The sequence below is a fragment of the Chiloscyllium plagiosum genome, chromosome 1 (assembly GCF_004010195.1).
Source record: "Chiloscyllium plagiosum isolate BGI_BamShark_2017 chromosome 1, ASM401019v2, whole genome shotgun sequence".
Classification (NCBI taxonomy): Eukaryota; Metazoa; Chordata; class Chondrichthyes; order Orectolobiformes; family Hemiscylliidae; genus Chiloscyllium; species Chiloscyllium plagiosum.
In genome coordinates this window covers 149,373,638-149,394,131 of record NC_057710.1, presented here as the reverse complement: position 1 = coordinate 149,394,131, position 20,494 = coordinate 149,373,638, and the positions used below count along the sequence as shown (strand labels likewise).

Sequence of the window (20,494 nt, the reverse complement as noted above, 5' to 3'; positions counted from 1 at the left end):
TCTTGTCAAAAGCCTTCTTAGAATCCATGTAGCCTATATCGCACAACTACTCTCATCTATCCTTCCTCTGACTTCCTCAAATAATTGAGTTGGTAACCAGATACAACAATCCTTTAACAGATCGCTGCTGAGTGTCTTTGATTAATTCATGCTTTTTAAAATAGTGATTGATACGACCTCAATCACTGGAAAAGCACGGTCGGTCAGGCAAGCAGCATCTGAGGAACAGGAGAGTCAACGTTTCGAGAATAAGCTCTTTATCAGGAATGAAGAACTCATACTCGAAACATCGACTCCTCTGCTGCTCGAATGCTGCCTGACCGGCTGTGCTTTTCCAGCGCCACACTTTTTGACTCTGATCTCCAGCATCTGCAGTCCTCACTTTCTCCTAGATGTAAGCCATTATCTTTTTCCCTCATCACAGACGTAATTACCATGTCTTACTCCATTCCGCCTCCCTGACGATTGTCTGAGACTGAATCAAACTGTTGGCCAACTTGGCATTAAATTTGACCTCAAAATAAGCATCTTACCTCACATCTGCACTATCACTGATAGCCACCTATTATCACCTCTGTAACATCATCTGACTTGACTTAGTCCTTGCCTTTGTCTACCTACTGCTGCAACCTTGGGTGTACCTTAGTTGCCTTTAGACCTGGTTATTCCAATGCATTTCTGGCTGGCATCACATGTTCTACCATTCATTCAAAGCCCTGCTGTCTCTATCCTAACTCAAACCAAGTCCTACCTGTTTATTCCATTCCCCATCCCCACCTCGTGCTCGCTGATCTACATACACTCCTTGAGCAATACCTTGACATTTAAGTTCTCCATCTTTGTCACCAAATCCCTCCATAACCTATCCTCTGATAAACGCCAGCTCTACAGCCTGATTCTCCAATTTCATCAATTGTAGTTTTTTGAGCATTTTCATCACTCTACCATTGGCAGACATGTCTTCAGCTCCCTAGGCCCTAAACTCTGATTTTCCTTTTCTAAATGTCTCTCCCTGTCATCCCTCCTTCAACTTCATATTCCTTGATAGACTTAAATCTTGATTTAGCCCTTTTTCAAATATGGCTTTGAGCTAAGTAATATAAAAATGTATCAGTGATAACTTCAAGGTCTCTCCTTTTGTAGTGACAGCTGCATCACAATAATGATTTTTCTGATACTTTGAAGTCTGCTGACTTTTAAAAAATTTCTATGATTTTGATGTTTTCATATTTTTTAAAAATTTGCACTCAATAAAATAATCAAATATATGGTTCTGGAAAATCTTGAGTTTTGTCAATAATCCTATTAAAGCAGCTTGGGACATTTTACTGTATTAAAGGTGTCCTGTAGCATTGGACTCTCCCAGGTTAGTAATGGCGAGTATGATTTCCTGTGCTGCAGCTCAAACCTCATTACACTACACTAGCGCGACAGTTTTTAATTTATCTCAGTCTGGGATGTGATTCAGGAGATTTGGCCTGTGTGCACACAGATTCCTTTATAGCCAAAAGGGAGAAAATACTTCCATCTATATCATAAGCCTCTGACAACTTGAGCATCATATTGATACACATCTCTTTTTCTTAATTTAAGATTCATGTGTGCACATGCAAAATGACTCATTAACGTTCTAAGTTTATCGAATGAAGAACTGCAAGTTATTGAAGTAGCAATAGTTTTGTTTAACTTGATTATTCAAGCCATGATTAAGTTAAATATTATCAGTGTGGTTTTTCTTACCTCTTTACCCTTTTTAAAATGTCATTATTTGCTCATGTAAATACTTCTAGTACTTCATTATTTGAGCATGGGTTGCTGGATAGCTCCTCCTTGCATCTAATCTGTGTAGACCTGTTAGAATTTTATACGTTTCAATCAGATCTCCTCTCATCCTTCTAAATGTTAGAGAACACAGGCCCAGCCATCGAATCCCATCTCATATGATGATATTGTCATACCAGGTATCATCCTAGTGAATCTTAGCTGCATTCCGTGTATGAATGCATTGAGTATAGGAGTTGGGAGGTCATGTTGCAGCTGTACAGGACATTGGTTAGGCCACTCTTGGAATACTGCATGCAGTTCTGGTCTCCCACCTACTGAAAAGATGTTGTGAAACTTGAAAGGGTTCAGAAAAGATTTACAAGGATGTTGCCAGGGTTGGAGAATTTGAGCTACAGGGAGAGCCTGAATAGGCTGTGGCTTTTTTCCCTGGAGCATCAAAGGCTCAGGGGTGACCTTACTGAGGTTTATAAAATCCTAAAGAGCATGCATAGGGTAAATAGACCAGGTATGCTGTGGTTCTGTTCGCCGAGCTGGAAGTTTTTGTTGCAAATGTTTCGTCCCCTGTCTAGGTGACATCCTCGGTGCTTGGGAGCCTCCTGTGAAGCGCTTCTGTGGTGTTTCCTCCGGCATTTATAGTGGTCACTACTGCGACCACTAGGACTTATAACAGCACACAAACCAACAGCCACTCTCAGACAACAACTCACTAAAACGAAGGACCAGATACCCAGCATGAGCAAAACTAACGTAGTGTACAAAATCCCATGCAAGGACTGCACAAAACACTATATAGGACAAACAGGAAGACAGCTAACGATCCGCATCCACGAACATCAACTAGCCACGAAACGACACGACCAGCTATCCCTAGTAGCCACACACGCAGACGACAAGCAACATGAATTTGACTGGGACAACACTACCATTATAGGGCAAGCGAAACAAAGAACAGCCAGGGAATTCCTAGAAGCTTGGCACTCATCCACAAACTCCATCAACAAACACATAGACCTGGACCCAATATACGGGCCACTACAGCGGACAGCTGAAACTGACAACCGGAAGCGGCAGGGACAGGCCACTATAAATGCCGGAGGAAACACCACAGAAGCGCTTCACAGGAGGCTCCCAAGCACTGAGGATGTCACCTAGACAGGGGACGAAACGTTTGCAACAAAAACTTCCAGCTCGGCGAACAGAACCACAGCAACGAGCACCCGAACTACAAATCTTCTCACAAACTTTGAAGACCAGGTATTTTCCCTGGGGTGGGGAGCCTAAAACTAGAGGGCATAAGGTGAGAGGGGAAAGATTTAAAAAGGACCTAAGGGGCAACATTTTCATGCAAAGGGTGATGGGTGTATGGAATGAGTTGCCAGAGGAAGTGGTGGAGGCTGGTACAATTACAATATTTAAAAAGCATCTGAATGGGTATATGAAAAGAAAGGGCTTTGGGGGATATGGACCAAATGCTGGAAAATGGGACTAGATTAATTAAGGATATCTGGTCGGCATGGACGAATTGGACCAAAGGAGCTGTTTCCATGTTGTACATCTCTATGACTCTTAAGACCTACCTCAAATCCCACTTCCCCAACCAAGCTTTTGTCATCGGGCTGAAAGTCTCCTTACATGGCTCACTGTCTAACCTTTTGAAGTGTCTTGGGATGCTAAGCTAAAGGCAAGTTGCTGTTACTTAATGCACAGTGAAAGAAATTTCTGGCATTTTTAATACCAACTTCCAAAAGGGAAAATCACCACGGTGGCTGAGTGTACTGTAAATAATGTGAACAAACATTGTTTGTGAAATATATACTGGGCTGATTTGCAATTTGGTTCCAAATTATTTTCTTTTTAATTTACAGGCTCTAAAACTCTCAAGACAGACAAAGATTCCTGTATAATGTAAATGAATTATATATTTTGTATGAATGTACATATACCATGCAATGAAACGTATATACAGAACCTCCAACAAACCATTCAAATGAAGATTTATGTTTAAGAATTTTGTGTTTGTATCTATTTTATTTTGTACAGGTTCATGATTAAGTGCCTTAAATGTACAACTGAAGCTATTAGGTATTTTTGCCTTATGCAAGAACTGTTCCTTGAATAATACCAGAAGACTGCAGAGTATTTGAGGTGTATGTCTGATTTTTCTTTTAGTAACAAAAATTACTTTGTAAATCAATTCATGGGGTACTTAAAAGATTGTGGTGTCTAGATTTGTGAAATGATGTGCAACTATCAAAAAAAAAGGAATTATTTTCATGTTTCCATCCTATTTTTCTTTAAAGCAAAATTGCTGTTTTTCTCCCCTTAGGCTTTATGTTTAATGTTATAACATTAGCTGGCCTCATTTTGTGTTAAATTCACAAAGCTTTTGCCTTTTGTCCCACGAGGATTGCCCACAGTATGGCTAAGTGCTGTTGTGGTGGGTAAGGGGCAGAAATTAACTCTGTTGGTGTCTGCTCCCATTAAAACCATATTGCTTGACACTAATCAAATTGAGGAATAGTGGGTAAGTTTTAAGTAATTTGTTACTGGATTGAAGATAAGCAAAACGGTTTGATAGGAGGCTTCCAATTAAATTGTATCAGTATCCTTCAGCTAGTCAAAATATTATATTTAAAAAGGCAAGAGTAAATTCCAATAAATATTATTGTTGAACAGTTTTGGAATGTGGCAAACACAATATTTTTCATTCAATGGTGTAACTCTCAGGAAAATAGTTGCTGGAAGCTGTTCTTTGAATGTATTCTATGGAGGCATTAACTGAATCACAAATTTAGCAAATCAAAATTGTGTTTTGATGAGTTACAGTAATTTGTAGCTACAACCTGCCCAATATCAATTCATTTGTTATCAGTCATCAGAAATTACCCAAAATTCTATTCCACATTACCAAACTAAATTAGATGATACAGGTCCTCATTGGATACTAATATTACAAACATTTATTTTGACACTGTTGTGCCATCAGTAGTGCTGGTGAAGGCCAATAAAATGTTTATTTTTATATTTGTATATGTGTACACACATGAGTATATAGTGTCTCAGACTAAATTTAGGTGACCTTGACTGATACAATGTGTGATTAAAATAAACCTTTCAGTTAGATTACTGCATTATATCTTTAATAGATTCAGTCATAATTCCTTTGAATAGTGTTGAGTACATTTATTAAATGCAGTATAAGGAGTTTTTTTATCATTCAACTATAAATTCTGGAGCATGATCCTTGAAATAATGGGGCCATTAATAAAATATATTTATTAATACAGCATTGTAGATAAAATGCTTACTTGCATCAGGCTTTGCTCATTTAAGTCACAAGTTACTATGTGTACATTGAATGTACTTATCAGTTTTCATTTTAATTAATCATTTCCTAGGTTTTGGTTTTTATTTGTTTCTGGACAAAATAACAACTGGTGAGCCTTTCAAAGTTTGTGCATGTTTTGTATGTTGTTATCGGTTATGGGCCATTATAATGAATGTGTTTTAATCTGAACAAATGTTTAAATGTAAAACAAAGAACTGCCGATGCTGAAGATCTGAAAGAAAAGCAGAAGTTGCTGGAGAGAAAGCAGAGTTAACATTTTGAGTCCAGTGACCCTAATGCTGCCAGACCTGCTGACATTTATTTTCTCGAGAAACTTTGGCTCTTGTTTCAAATGTATAAATGTAAATTATTGTTAAAAGCAATTTATTTGTTCATTTTACAAGCATCTTGTGGCAGATTTATTTTTGCAAGATTCATCAATAAAGAACATAGAGCACACACAAGCAAGTTGATATTCTTTGTGTTTTTTTGTTGTTGATATTGACTAATTGATTAATTGGAGTTCCAAAGCCTGTTGAAAAATCAAACATTGGAACCAAATGGGTGTTCCCAAGCTACCAATTGCCAGGTGATAGACTAACCAAAATTTTTCCCCAGGCCACTTCTGTATACACCTTCCCATGGATGATGGATGGCAGGCAGGCTCCCAATGGTCCCAGCGCAACCTCTGAGTCAGACTCAGCAGCTCTAGAGCTTGAACAACTCCAACTGGACAGTTAGGAGAGCCAGCAGAGTCTCTAAGGTCTAAAACCTCAGAATGGAGGTGCCCTCAGAGGAATGAAAATGCAGTTTCGGAGTGGGAAGACCACAGGTACTCTGGATCAAAGGGCATCTCCCACCAGTTGAATTGATGAGGCTGCACGGGTTATCCTTTCCCTTGTGGTTTCATCTTTAAAGGGTGATGCCTCCAATTCCTGTAGCCCATTTCACTCCTGCAAGGAAGCTGCATCAATATAGCTGTGGTTGGGGTCTGAGACAGCCAAGGGATCTAATTTCGAGATTATCTCTCTGTCTCCCAGAAGAGCAACAGGAATGCCATTATTTGACCCCCTATTTTTCTGGCTCCACCATCACCACAGGGCAAGGAATATTCCTCATTATTTCACTTTTAATGTTTTAGGTAGAATTTGTGCTTTTTAAAGTCTTACTCCATAATCTTAAACTGATAGAAAATAGAGGTTAATTCATTAACTATTTCATATCAAAATAGATGATATGAAATGAGCTAATGAATGAATGAAAATATATATATTAAGAATGGTGGATATACTCAGCAGGTTCGGCAGCATATGTGGAGAGAGAAACAGAGTTGACAGTTCTGGTCTGTGAATTCCATCAAGCTGAGAAAATGGAGAGATTAAATGACAAAAGATAATATGGTAAAGCACCAAAAGGAGCAATAATGGGATAAGTAATGAAACAAGGAATGTGTGTGAAAATGAAATGTGAGTCGCAGTACAACAGACATCCAAACTCAAAAAGATTAAGAATGAATCAAGAGAAAACAATATCTAGAAAAAACACAAAACAAAATGGGGAAGAGGTTATGATCTAAAATTGTTAAACTTGAATATTGAGTTCTGGGACAGTGAAGTGACCACTTGCAAGCAGTTCTTTCTGCTTGGATTGAGCTATGTTGGAACATTTAACAGGTCAAGGAAAATGTCAGAGTAGGAGGAAAGTGGACAATTGAAACAGTAGGTTACAGGGAGCTCATGTTAGGAGACTGAGGAAAGGTGTTCAGCAAAACAGTTATCTGGCCTCCTCTTGATTTTCTCAGTGTTCACATCATGAACAGTCGACCGCATGAAAAGAAGTGCAGCCAAACTGCTGCTTCACTTGGAAGAACTGTTTGGGACCTTGATCAGTGAGAAGAGAGGTGATGCACTATTGTGCTTGCATGTGAAAAGGTGCCACTGGAAAGGGAAGATAATGTGGTGGGTTACTGAGGTCTGGACCAGAGTTAACAGGAAGAATGGTCTTTTCAGAATATTGCAAGAAGAATGCAAGGGGAAACCCTAAATTAGTTCAGAATGTACAAGGGAGAGAAAAAAAGGCAGTTTAAAAAGGAAAGCTAAAAGGGGATATGAATACACTGGCAGGTAAAATAAATGTAAACCCTAAATTGTTTAAAGATTACATTAAGAGTAAAAGGATAATGAGGGAAACATTAGGGCCCATTAAGGACCACAGTGGTAATTAATGTGTGAAGCCAAAGGATGTTGATAGGGATTTAAATTAATACTTTGGATCAACATTCATTAGTCAGAAGATGATATTAGTATAGACATCAGGGAGAAGGGTATGATATAATTAAATAAATTAGCACACACAGATTGGAGGTCCTATGTCACATGCCAGGTTTAGAAGTAAATAGATCTCCAGGACTAGGTGAAAGGTACTCCAGATTGTTGAGTAAGGCAAGGAAGATCTAGCAGGGGCACTTACAAAAATGTTCACTTCCTGTCTGGCTACAGGAGAACTCCCAGAGGACTGCAGAACATGCAACCTAATGCAATTATTCAAAAAGGGAGGAAAGGATAAACCAGGAAACCACAGGTCGGTCGCTCTCACCTTGGTGGTGGATAAACTATTGGAAACAATTCTGAGGATCAGAATTACCTGCATTTAAAGAGGTAGGGATTAATCAAGAACAGTCAGTGTGGTTTTGTTAATAAATCAACACAAAGACTTTGAAGATTGTGCCATAATTATGTAATACCATGAATCGTCCAGCTGATTTACACATTAATAGCAACATTTACTACTATACTAATGCACTTATTTTCTCAGAAAGATCTGGTGCAATGTGTTTACTTTGCAGTTTGCATGTAGTGTTCATATCCAGGAACACAACTGTCTCACTTGAAAGTATTCCACATCAATTAAAATAAAACAAAGAACTGCAAATGCTGGAAATCAGAAGCAAAAACAAAGTGCTGGAGAAACTCAACAGGTCAGGCACCATCTGTGGAGAGAAAGCAGAATTAATGTTTTGGGTCCAATGACCCTCCTTAATAGCCTTGAGTAGCTAAGGAGATAATAACTCATGCTAATTTAATTTAATTATCATTTGTGTTCTACACCCAGACAGCCCAATTCTGTTCTGATTGTTTTGTGAATTGCCAGAGAAAGTTATGTAAATATTTGTTTATCTTGATACCTGCTATCTTGGTTACTTGAGTCTTTTGAAACTTATTCTGTGGCTTCAGTAGACTCAATAATCAGTCATTTTATACAAAGTGAGGTTTGACATCAATAACTATCAAACCAAACTTATTAACTGGCACCAGATAATCAAGAAGTCCACATAATCAATATAAAACACACCTGAAGTAACAATACATCACTGTTACACGTTATTTATGGCACAATCAGTTAAATAATAATGCAGTGCCTTAAATAAAACTCACTGACAGAGCCTTTTCACTGACACCCTCAACTGATTACTCAGACATCGCAGTAGATCATGCTTTTTTTAAAGATATTCATTCACAGGTCGAGGGTGTTGCTGGGCAGGTCAACATTTATTTCCAGAAAAATTGACTTGAAATGGGAACTGTTGATATTTTGTGTGGCCATTCGATTGAACAAATATATTTACATCGATGTAAATAAATTTTAAAACTATAATAATTGGACAAAATAATACAGTAAACTTTGTGGTATTTGAGGTGTCTAAATTTGGCCAATATATCGAGCGTACATGAATTGCCAGTTAAAACAAAGTTTGCTGAATATAACTATGACGTGGATGTGCTGGTGTTGGACTGGGCTGAACAAACTTAAAAATTACACGATACCAGGTTATAGTCCAACAGGTTTATTAGAAAATACAAGCTAGGTAGATAGTCGGGGCTACCTGACAAAGGAGCAGTGCTCCAAAAGCTTGTACTTTCTTCCCTTCCTAGAAGTCACAGTAGAAGGAAAAGCCAATAGAGAGCTGTGTTTACAGGAAAGCCACACAACTGACCAGATACTCAACTACAGGAACAATCATCCCAACACCCACAAACGGAACTGTATCAGAACATTATTTAAATGAGCCACAATACACTGCAGCACCCAGGAACTTGTACATATTCGGGAACAATGGGTACCCAATAAGCGCAGTGTCACGAACGTAGTGCTGTAAAAGCATAGCAGATCAGGCAGCATCCGAGGAGCAGTTTGATTTCAACCCAATAAGCGCAGGCAGCTGATTCCTACACAACAGACCTAAACAAGAAGACAATGCACCCAGAAATTCTAACCATCCTGCCATACATTAATGACATCTCAAAGATGACGACCAGACTACTCCAGCCCCTAGGCATCATGGTAGCCCACAAACCTACTACCACACTGAAATAGCTCCTGATTAATTTAAAGGATCCTGTACCAACAACCAACAGAATCAATGTCATAAACAAAATACCCTGCAAAACTGCAACAAACATTACATTGGACAGACGGGCAAGAAACTAGCCAGGATACATGAGCACCAACTAGCCACCAAAAGACATGACCACCTATCACTTAGTATCCATACACACAGACAGAGAGGGACACCAGTTTGACTGAGACAATACATCCATCCTGGGACGGCTAAACAAAGAGGCGCACGGGAATTCCTAGAGGCCTGGCATTCAAACCGGAAATCCTTTAACAAACGCTTTAATTTGGACCCCATTTATCAACCACTCAGAAAAAGAACCGGAAGTGATATCACCCACCACAGCAGACCAAGACACACAAGTAGCAAGCGGGACAGAACACCAGTGCTTCACCAGAGGCTCACTGATGATATTACCTAGCATGGTGATGAAACATCTAAGAACAAACCTTCCAGCTCAGAGAGCAAACTTACAATCTGTTCTACAGCACAGTTTACATTATTATTTGTACTGCTTGACTATTTGGTTATTCTTATTTCTAAGGAATATTTTATATGATTTTAATCATTGCAAGATATTACATTTCAAACGTTTTGATTAAATCAGTTGTGATCAAATGTTTGGCTTTAAGTTGCTTATAAGATTGTAGGAAAATATTTGTCCAATAGTAAAGTACCCACACATATGTGGTTCAACCATTTTGACAGAATAAGTCCCTGTACATAATTGAGAATCTCAACAAATTTAAACTCTGACACTCCAGTGATTAAACATGAGATTTACTAAGCCATAGAGGTGAAGGACAGATCAGGTTCAGTCCACAGCTATGCTGAGCCAACTGCTTCCAACCAAGGAAGATGCAGTTTCCATGTAATGGAAATGATCACTAAAAATATGTTTAACTGCAAATACACTTTTTAATAGACAGATGGGAGTTATTTACTGATTCTTAATTCTTATGTTACTTAAACAGAACAAACTTTTCACACAGATGGTGGTAAAGATTGCAAAGCTTCCTTGAAAGACTTATTTGAAAAAGAACATACTTCTACAGAAAAAATCTTAATGCTCTAATTACAGAAGATAGGAATTTATACAAAGTGAGATTTGTTTTTAGAACTCAAGGTGCTTTGTGTGCTCAGAATTACATTCCACTCTCACGATAATGCAAACCTTTGGGGAGACAAACATCTTCCGTATTCTATTGTTAAACAATCAATTGCAATCAACTGTGGTCTTGTAACATTATGAATGCAAATTTTCATTAACAATGCAAAGCAAAAACAACCAAAAAAAATCAGTAGTGAACAGGTCAAAATCATATTCAAATTGATATAATTTTCTGCCTAGGCATGAATTAAACACTGAACAATTAAATGAAAACAATGTTAATGCGATGTATTCGTTTATGATTTAAGAAATGGGAAAATAGCTACTCCTTTAAATTGCATACCTCATTATGAATCAGAAGCTAGTCTTGATGTGAAATAATACTAAATTGGTGCATACTATGTGACTAGACCTCAAAAGTGAGCGACACACTTGACTTTCTTAAGCTATTACCATAAGCTACTTTTACATCAATGCACACCCAACTGCTTTACATCAGCATAAAACTGACACAGTCTTGGTCATTTTTTAAAATACTTACACACACTTTAAAATGGTAATTAGACACTGTGAGATAAGGCTTGTTTAATGGTAGCAGGGTTCACTGCTGAGTTCTTCTTAAATCAATTTCTGCTGCTTTTTAGAACTGTACTAAGAGTTCAACATAGGTGGCTTAGTGGTTAACACTGCTGCCTGACATTGCCAGGGACCTGGGTTGGATTCCTGCCTCGGGTGACTATCTGTGTGGAGTTTCCACATTCTCCCTGTGTCAGTGTGAGTTTCCTCCAGATGCTCCGCTTTCCTCCCACAGTCTCAAAGATGTGCATTTTAGGTGAATTGGCCATGCTAAATTGCCCACAGTGTTCTGGAATGTATAGGCTAGGTGCATTAGGCAGGGGTAAATGTAGAGTAATAGGGCAAGAGAATGGGTCTGGGTGGGTCACTCTTCGGAGGGTCGATGTAGACTTCTTGGGCCAAATGGCCTGTTTTCACACTGTAGGGATTACCCATCAACAAGGCCAATAGATCATTGTGTATGGGGCTTACTTTGCAAATTACACCAAAAGCATCATGTTTTAAGTGGCTCAAATCAGTAAATATTGTGCAAATCTGACAATGGCTTGTCAAAGAAAATCCATTTATCAGAGGTTATTAAAAAAACTTCCCTTTTTATGATTGAAGAAAAGCATTTAGATCGTGTTTGATGGATCATAAATCTCTTCTCCATTTGCTGATGTCAGTCCTCTTCAGTGAAGAATGGCAGAACTTTGTTTACAATAATGAAAAATGGAAACCTCAGTTTTCTTTTTGCCACTAGTTTAAAGGTGGTGATGCATTTTCAAGCATGATTACATGCTTGAGTGCCATTTGTTGGGTATCTAACAAAGTACTGTAACAATATTGACAGAATTGTGCCAGTTAACAATAAACAGCAGATCAATAACTACTGAAGATGTATCCATTGGCAGAATTTTATGTCCTCTCTCACGGCAGAAGGTGGGACAGACATTTATTAAGTGCGATGGTGGTCTCGCCAGAACTAAGTTGGGGCCATAGTCAGACTTCCTGCCCCATCACAGTTGACGTCCTTTGTGGAAATTTAATGACTACGTACAATCACTTATATTAACCTAATTGCAATGTGCATGACAGGTAAATTTGAGTGACCAGCTTGTCATCTCCAGGATGAGCAGGCGATGAGTCTTTCAAACATAGCCACTCAGCACTTCACCCAAGTATAACATCAGGAAGGTGGGAGGATGGGGTTGACTGAGGCCAACCCCTTGTCCTTGCTGCTGACCACACCCTCTACCTCCTTGCAAAACCCCTCCCATTGTCAATTAGCTGTGGTGTGGTTCACTCCGGATTCTGGCGCTTTGGTGCCATTCATTCAGGGAGCAGCCTCACCAGTGATACTGGTGAGCAAAGAGATGGAGCAGGAGCTCCTGGGAGGTGGGTCAAAGGCACAGTGCTGCCTGATTAGCTCATGGTAGGGTGGACCTTCCTAGAAAGAGGTAACCTGGATCTCTGGCCATTCTCCAGCAGCAAGGAGGATCCCCAGCCCCTCAACAAGAATCCATCCTCTAATGCAAATCACCGCCAATACAAACTAAATTATTTGAAAGATTACTCTGTCAGTGGAGAGACTTCAAAAAGCACTAACATTCTTCTTCTGCACCTCCATCTGTCCACACCCCTGTTGCAACCAGACTACCTTTATACATGGAGAAAGTGAGGACTGCAGATGCTGGAGTACCAGAGTTGAAAAATGTGGTGCTGGAAAAACACAGCAGGCCAGGCAGCATCCGAGGAGCAGGAGAATCGACGTTGCGGGCATAAGCCCTTCTAAAGCTCTACCTTTATACATGCACCTTTTCAGGCCAGCTGTAAATGTTGACATTGAATATGAATACATTCCGAGATATTCACCAGCCTTGCATTAGGGAAAATGTGGAATTGAAAAACGTGTGAAATAAGAGTATTTGCAAATCTGTGTGTGCAAAAGAACAAACTGGGAATGAGCACACAAAGATTGCGAATCTCCCTTCATACATGCCGGCAGTAATTCAGCTCACAATGTAATGTAACACTACATGCTAATGATGCTGTGATGTATAATGAATTAAAAATTCTTACAAAGCCCAATGCGCGGTTACTTTCCACCAGTGCTTGAAGGTGTAATCACATTGTATTCAGCCTGAACAAGCACAAAGCTGTTCTCCCGTATCTTTCTGACATGCACCAGCTCACCACTCTCTCCCACACTGATGATGCTGCTGTCCGGGTTGCCAAAGGATACCTCCGTGTGTTTCCGACAATACTGGGAGAGAAAATGACGTAACCCTACTGCTAATGCCATGCCGAGAGCAGCAGAACAGCCGAGAAGCATTCCTAATTGAGGAACGCGCAGCTTTGCTTCATTTGCAAGGCTCCCTTCTCGACTTGTTACACTTTCTTTCCGCATGCTTTGTGTCACCCCGAGGGACATGTTTCTGGCCACTTTACCCAGATCAGTTCTGGAACCTGAGTTTTTGACCAACTGCAGGAGGTTTGCCGAAGCACGGTGTGGTGTCAGTTGGTTTTCAGTCAGCGTTGGATTTATGTTCATTGCGTTTGAAAATAGTCCAGAGTCCGGAATGGCTTCACTTCCTGGGTTTCTGAGAGTATCTTTATCCGCAGGTGCCCAATCCATTTCCTGGGCAGGAGGGAAGTCAGAAAACCAAAAGGTGGAATATTGCTGTCCAGTTTTTATTGGCAAGGAAAGTGCTGCTGAAAATTCTGAATCCGTTTCAGAAGCGGACCAGGTGCTGACCTTTAAAATGAAATGATGACAGGAATGAAATGGCACAGCACGGAACGTGATTGCTGCTGAGTTATTGCCTGATGTTTATTACACAATAATCAGGTAACGATTCCATCACAATCATTAATTCTTTAAATTTAACAATTATAAAACTTAACATTTATTTTGGCACCCACCTTTACATTTACCAACTCCTCCATATTTTACGGAAGCTCAGAAAGTGCTGCTACTAATGTATTCAGAGCAACTTGATTGATTCATAAAGAAAAAGCGGTGCAAGGCAAGATGAGCACAAGGTTCTGATTCGCCACAAATTGCTAAGGATTTGTGTAGCTCTCAGAACAACTGAAAACATTGGAACTTCAGAGTCACAGAACTGTCTGGAGCAAAAGGAGGCCCAGTCAATCCATCATGTCTGCGCTGGCTTCTCTAAGCATTTTAACTTAGTCTCCTGCCTTTTCCCCAGAATTCTGCACATTTATAAAAACACTAGTCCAACGTTGAATGCTTGAATTGAACCATAATTCCAGGTTGCACATTTCAGACTCTAACTACCAGCTATATGAAAAGTTCCTTCTCACATCACATTTGCCTCTTTTGCTACATACTTTAAAACTTTACCTCTAGTTTTTGTTCCATTTACAAATGGGAACATTTTTTTCCCTATCCAAACTGTCCAGACCGCCCATGATTGTGAAAATTGCTATCGAGTCTCCCCTTAGCGTTCTCTTTTCTCAGGAAACCAGTGCCAACTTCTCCAATCTTTCCTCATAACTGAATTGTCTATTCCCTGGAACTATGCTCAGAAATCTCTTCTGCACCATCTCCAATGTACTCACGTCTTCCTTTGCCATCAGCCTCACCATTGACATTCATTGCATTCCAAGAAATTGCTGAATTAATACTGTAAATGTAATTTAATCTCAATACAGCCATTTAATGACCCTGCCAAAAGTGATTTATTGTCCTCCCCCTTTGCACTCCCCACAGCACCAGCAAAAGAAAGGACATGTGAGGCTAAAAGTCAAACAATGGAACATCTACTTAACATAACAGGTTCAAAATTGAAGTGATGTGCCAATTTAAAACACTAGAATTCTCAAATTTACAACAACTGCAAATCTTAAAACTACAAAAAATCAGTTTCAAATGGTTGCAAATGATTTCTCAGTTATTTCAGAGACAGTAACAATCGATAACAGAATATATAAAATTAAATATCACTGGACAGTTTGAGTTATAAGGAGAAGCTGGATAAGCAGGGACCTTTTTCACTGGACTAGGTGGTTGAGGTTGATCTTATAGAGGTTTATAAACTCAAGGTGGGGGGAAGATAAGGACTTTTCTCTAGGGTAGGGGAGTTCAAAACTAGGGGCATATTTTTAAGGTGAGGGGGGAATTTTTCACACAGTGATTCATATGTGGAATGAACTGTCAAAGGAAGTGGTAGATGCAGGTAAGTTACAACATTTAAAAGACATTTGGACAGGTACATAAAAAGGAAATGTTTAGAGGGGTATGAGCCAAACCCAGGCAAATGGGACCAGTTTAGTTGGGAAACTTGGTTGGCATGGACAAGTTGGACCAAAGGGTCTGTTTCCGTGTTGTATAACTCTATGACTCTAGAACAGAACATTAGCAACAGCTTTAATGAATTCTTTAGAATTGTATCTGCAGGCATTCCAGAGAGCTAGCTGTGAGAGAGACTGGGCTTGAGGTAGATTCTGTCAGACAACCTCCTCTCAGAATGTCCTCTGTAGTATGTCCCTCACTGCCCTTTGCAGTGCACCCACTACCCTCTGCAATACTCCCCTATCTGATGCCCTTTTCCACCCTTTACACAGTCACCAGCCATCACCCCACTCCACAATCTCCGCTTGCAGTGGATCAGTGGGAAAAATGAACAGAATGCTAATTAACCCTATCCCACAAATTTTACCTTCACATTCAGTATGATTCAGGGAATCAGTCAGTCTCGTCCAAAAAGTTGTGTTGCACTTTAAAAACACAAACATCCCAACGCCATCACTTTATGGACAATGAGGTCTGAAATGTGAGATTTTAAAAAGCCCAGTCTACATCATTGATCACAAGATTCACCCATCCACCAGTTTTGAGTCCATTATGAACAATACTTCATGATTATGACCTCATCTAAAACGTTTAGGTCGCATTTGTTCAAACTTAGTGCTTACTTCTGAAGCCTTCAATGACTTACTGCCTTGTGATTCTATGTGGTGACTGCAAAATACAGCCCAGGATTTCCCCTTTGTAGAAGAGGTAGGAAAGTGCAAATGATTAGATGGATTGACAACAAGGAATTACCTAATCTCCCATCACCTCAGGAATTGGATCTGGGGAGGAGTCCCATTGCCAACCTTCCTAATTCACTGACAATTAAGACAATGATTTTTTTTTAAACTTATGAGATGAAAGTGTTACTGGCTGGACAGATGTTTATTGCCCATCTCTAGTTGCCCCTTGAGAAGGTGTCGGGTGAGCTGCCTTCTTCAACTGCTGCACAATTCCATTAGGGAGGGAGTTCCAGGATTATTGACCCACCAACACCGAAGGAACAGTGATATACTTCCAAGTTAGGATGGTGAGAAATTAGGAGGAGACCTTTCCCATGTAATTACTGCCCTTGCCTCCAAGGTGGTAATGGCTGTGGATTTGGATGGTGCTGTCTAAGGAGTGTTGGTGAATTTATGCAGTGCAACTTGTAGACTGTATACACTGCTTTACTGTCGTTAGGGCATCTTGATGCCAGGCTCAGTCCAGGGCAGCCTTGATGTCACTTACACCTCTTCTCTGGAGTTCAGCTCTGTTGTCCATGTTCAAACTGAGTATGTAATAAGATCAGACTAGATCATCCACAGGCCATTTGGTCCAACAAATCCACACCAACCCTCTGAAGAGTAAGCCACCCAGACCCATTTCCCTCTGACTAATGCACCTAACAGTATGGGCAATTTAGCATGGCCAATTCGCCTGACCTACACATCTTTGGACTGTGGGAGGATACCAGAGCCGGAGGAAACCCACGCAGACACAGGGAGAATGTGCAAACTCCACACAGACGATCACCTGAGGCTGGAATTGAACCCAGGTCCCTGGCGCTTTGAGGCAGCAGTGCTAACCACTGAGCCACCGTGCTGCCCCCAATAGGTCAGAAGCTGAGTGACCCTGGTGGAACCCAAACTGGGTGTCACTGAGCAGGTTATTACTAAGCAGGTGCTGCTTGATGATGCTTTCCATCACTTTATTGATTATTGAGAGTCAACAGATGAGGCAGTAATTGGCCGGTGTGAATACATCTTACTTTTTGAGTACAGGACAAACCCAAGCAATTTTCTACATTGTTGTAGATGTACTGGAATCGCTTGGCTAGGGGCACAGCTAATTCTACAGCATAGGCTTTTATTACAATTGCCAAAATTATGTCAGGGCCAATTGACTTTGCAGTATTCAGTGCCTCCAATTAATATCACAGAGTGAATTGTCAGCTGTCATGCTGGAGACTTCTGGAGGAGGCCAAGGTGGATCATCCAGTCAGCACTTCTGGCTGAAGATTGTTATGAATGCTTCAGCCTTATCATTTGCAATGATGTGGTTGACTCACCCATCATTGAGGATGGTGGTATTTATGAAGCCTCCTCCTCCAATGAGTTGTATGATTGTCCACCCTCATGACTGGATGTGGCAGAACTGCAGAGCTTAGATCTAATCTGTTGGTTGTGGAATGTTTAGCTCTGTTAATCACTTCCTGCTTATACTGTTTAGCATACAAGTAATCTTTTTCTGCAACCTCACCAGGTTGACACCTTATTTGTAGATATCCCTGGTGCTGTTCCTGGTATGCCCCCTGCACACTCCATTGAACCAGGGTCGGTGGTAATGATAGAGTGAGGGATATGCTCAGCCACGAGGTTACAGATTACGTTAGAGTGCAACTTTGCTTCTGTTGTTGGCCCACAGCACCTCTAGAATGCCTGGTCTTGAGTTGTTAGATCTGTTTGAAATCTGTCCCATTGGTAGAGTGATAGTTCCACGCAACATGGGTAACCTCAATGTGAAAACAGGACTTTGTCACCATGAGGACTGTGTGATGGTTGCTCTTCCTGATCCTATTTTAAGCAGACGCATCTTAGACAGGTAGATTAATTATGTTTTGTTCCTTTTGATGGTTCCTAAGGAAACCCAGTCCAGCAGTAAAATCTAGCCCAAACTCAACCACTGGTGATTTTGCTAAGCTACAATTGGTGATGGGCATATTCTGTGCCTTTGCTCCCTCATTGCTTCCTCAAAGCGGTGTTCAACAGGAGGGATGACTGATTCATTAGCTGAGGGTAAACAGTACATGGTAATCAGCAGGAGGTCTCCTTGGCCATGTTTAACCTGATGCAATGTGACTTCATGAGGCCTGGAGTCAATGTTGAGCACTCCCAGAGCAACTCCCTCACAACTGTATACCTTGTACTGCCATTTCTGCTGAGTATGTCCTGCCAGTGGGACAGTATATACCCAGATAGATATAGTAATGGTGTTATATGGGACATTGTACAGTTTCCTGTTGCTTAGCCAGTCTTTGAGACAACTGCCCCAGATGTTGGTAAAGAGGATAAGGCAGGGCTGGGTTTACCATTCTGGTTTGTAATGCCTAAGTAGTCCTCACAGTAGCCGTTGGCTGGCAGCTTTAGGCAGTTTGGGACATTGTAGTGTTTGACCAAGGTCAAACTGACCAAGTACCTGATGATTGGTACTTGATCCAGCAAGCTTTCACACTGGTTATAGTGAGGGCATCTCACTAAAGACGCCCAGCCCATGCTTAAACTAAAAAATGGGAAAAGCATGGTCTTTTTCCTCACCCAAAAAAAAATGCAAACCAAAATCTCCACTTATATTTGTTTGCCAGTATGGATTTGTACTTTTCCATAGGGTACTCATTTACTATGCTTAGGATTCATGATTAAACACTCCAGCAGTCCAGATTTTAGTACATTCAGACAAACTATAAAATATAAGAAATGCTATAAATATAAAGTGACTACTTACTTGTACAATATCATTGCAATTCATACAAGTTTGAAAGGCTAGATGAAAATCACTATTCAGAGTATCTTCACTAGAAATTGTAAGAAGATAATGATTACTATTGTTATAGCAAGATTAATTCAATAAGCAACTTAAAGTAAATTATTCAATTGTTATAAAGGAATTTCTTCAAATCACAGAACAGCTAATTTTTTTAAAACCCTATACAGATATTTGTTATCTTTAAAAGCATGACGGCTACCCTGATAAATCATGGGTCAGGGGAAACATTAGATTTTTTAGATAGTTTCTTCGTACAATCTAGTTTTGTTCCAGTCCACCATGATTTAGGCTTCCTCTCATGCCTAATAAATTATGAATTTGCAGTCAATCTTTTGTGTTTTGGAACTAGATGCAAGGTTACATCAATGAATGAGGTCATTATCGAAAAGTTCCAAAAACATTCTTTATTTGAACGCATAAAGCATTTGCAGTAGAAAACATGTGCTAGAGGCACAAACAAAGGTAAATGGTTTTGATCTCATTGCCATTGCAGAAACAAGGTTATAAGATGATCAAGGGTGGGAAAGATATATTCCAGAGTATTTCAGAGAGATAGGCAGAATGGCAAAGCCCTGATGATAAAGGGTGGAATAAAGACATTTGTGAGTAAAGATCTGCCTCAGAAGACCATGATTTAAATTCAATATGATTGGAAATTAGGAATAACAAAACAAAACTGGTGGGAGCTGCTTATAGGCCCCCTAATAGTAGTTACAGCCTTGGACAGAGCACTAAACAAAAAAATATTGGAGCTTGTACAAAAAGCAATATGATAATTACGGGCCACTATAATCAACATTAGCATAATCAAATTGACAGAAGATGAGTTTGTAGATTATTTTCATAATGTTTTCTTGGAGCAAAATGTTGTGATACTAACAAGGAGTAAAGCTATCTTACAACATAGAATATTACAGCGCAGTACAGGCCCTTCAGCCCTCGATGTTGCGCCGACCTGTGAAACCAATCTGAAGTCCATCTAACCGACACTATTCCATTTTCATCCATATATTTATCCAATGACCATTTAAATGCCCTTAAAGTTGGTGAGTCCACTACTGTTGCAGGCAGGGCAGTCCACACCCCTACTACTCTCAGTAAACATCCTACCTCAGACATATGTCCTACATTTATCACCTCTCAATTTAAAGCTATTGTTATGAAGGTGTAGAGGTGTGTTGTACTTTTTAAGAGAGCTGAAGGACTTAGCAAACACACAGAGACTGGAACATTTAAAAGATAACATTTGGTCGAACAGCTAGATTAGCTGGGTTGCCTGGATACAGAAACAAATCCAAATTCAGCCAGTTTAAATTATACCCCAATCAAGCTTGAATTTGGTATTTTGACAATATTAATACCAATGAAACAATCTCGGGTGTAGGTTTGCTCGCTGAGCTGTAGGTTTGATATCTAGACGTTTCATTACCTGGCTAGGTAACATCATCAGCAGCGACCTCCAAGTGAAGCAAA

General features: G+C 39.9%; 2 protein-coding genes across 5 annotated transcripts in view; one reads left to right on the top strand and one right to left on the bottom strand.

The window, feature by feature from the left end:
• slc10a7 (solute carrier family 10 member 7) overlaps positions 1–5,577 on the top strand; it is a 269,973-nt gene extending 264,396 nt beyond the window's left edge. For all 3 annotated transcript variants that reach the window (XM_043699319.1, XM_043699311.1, XM_043699337.1), the window contains exon 12: positions 3,651–5,577. In XM_043699319.1, coding sequence (XP_043555254.1) covers positions 3,651–3,689 — 39 coding nt within the window. In that variant the 3' untranslated portion in view covers positions 3,690–5,577. The remainder of the gene's footprint in view (positions 1–3,650) is intronic.
• A 5,973-nt stretch (positions 5,578–11,550) lies between these two features.
• LOC122554375 (reelin domain-containing protein 1-like) overlaps positions 11,551–20,494 on the bottom strand; it is a 58,096-nt gene continuing 49,152 nt past the window's right edge. For both annotated transcript variants that reach the window (XM_043699297.1, XM_043699287.1), the window contains exons 6-7: positions 18,980–19,049; positions 11,551–13,933 (exon numbers count right to left, since the gene is read on the bottom strand). In XM_043699297.1, coding sequence (XP_043555232.1) covers positions 13,274–13,933; positions 18,980–19,049 — 730 coding nt within the window. In that variant the 3' untranslated portion in view covers positions 11,551–13,273. The remainder of the gene's footprint in view (positions 13,934–18,979; positions 19,050–20,494) is intronic.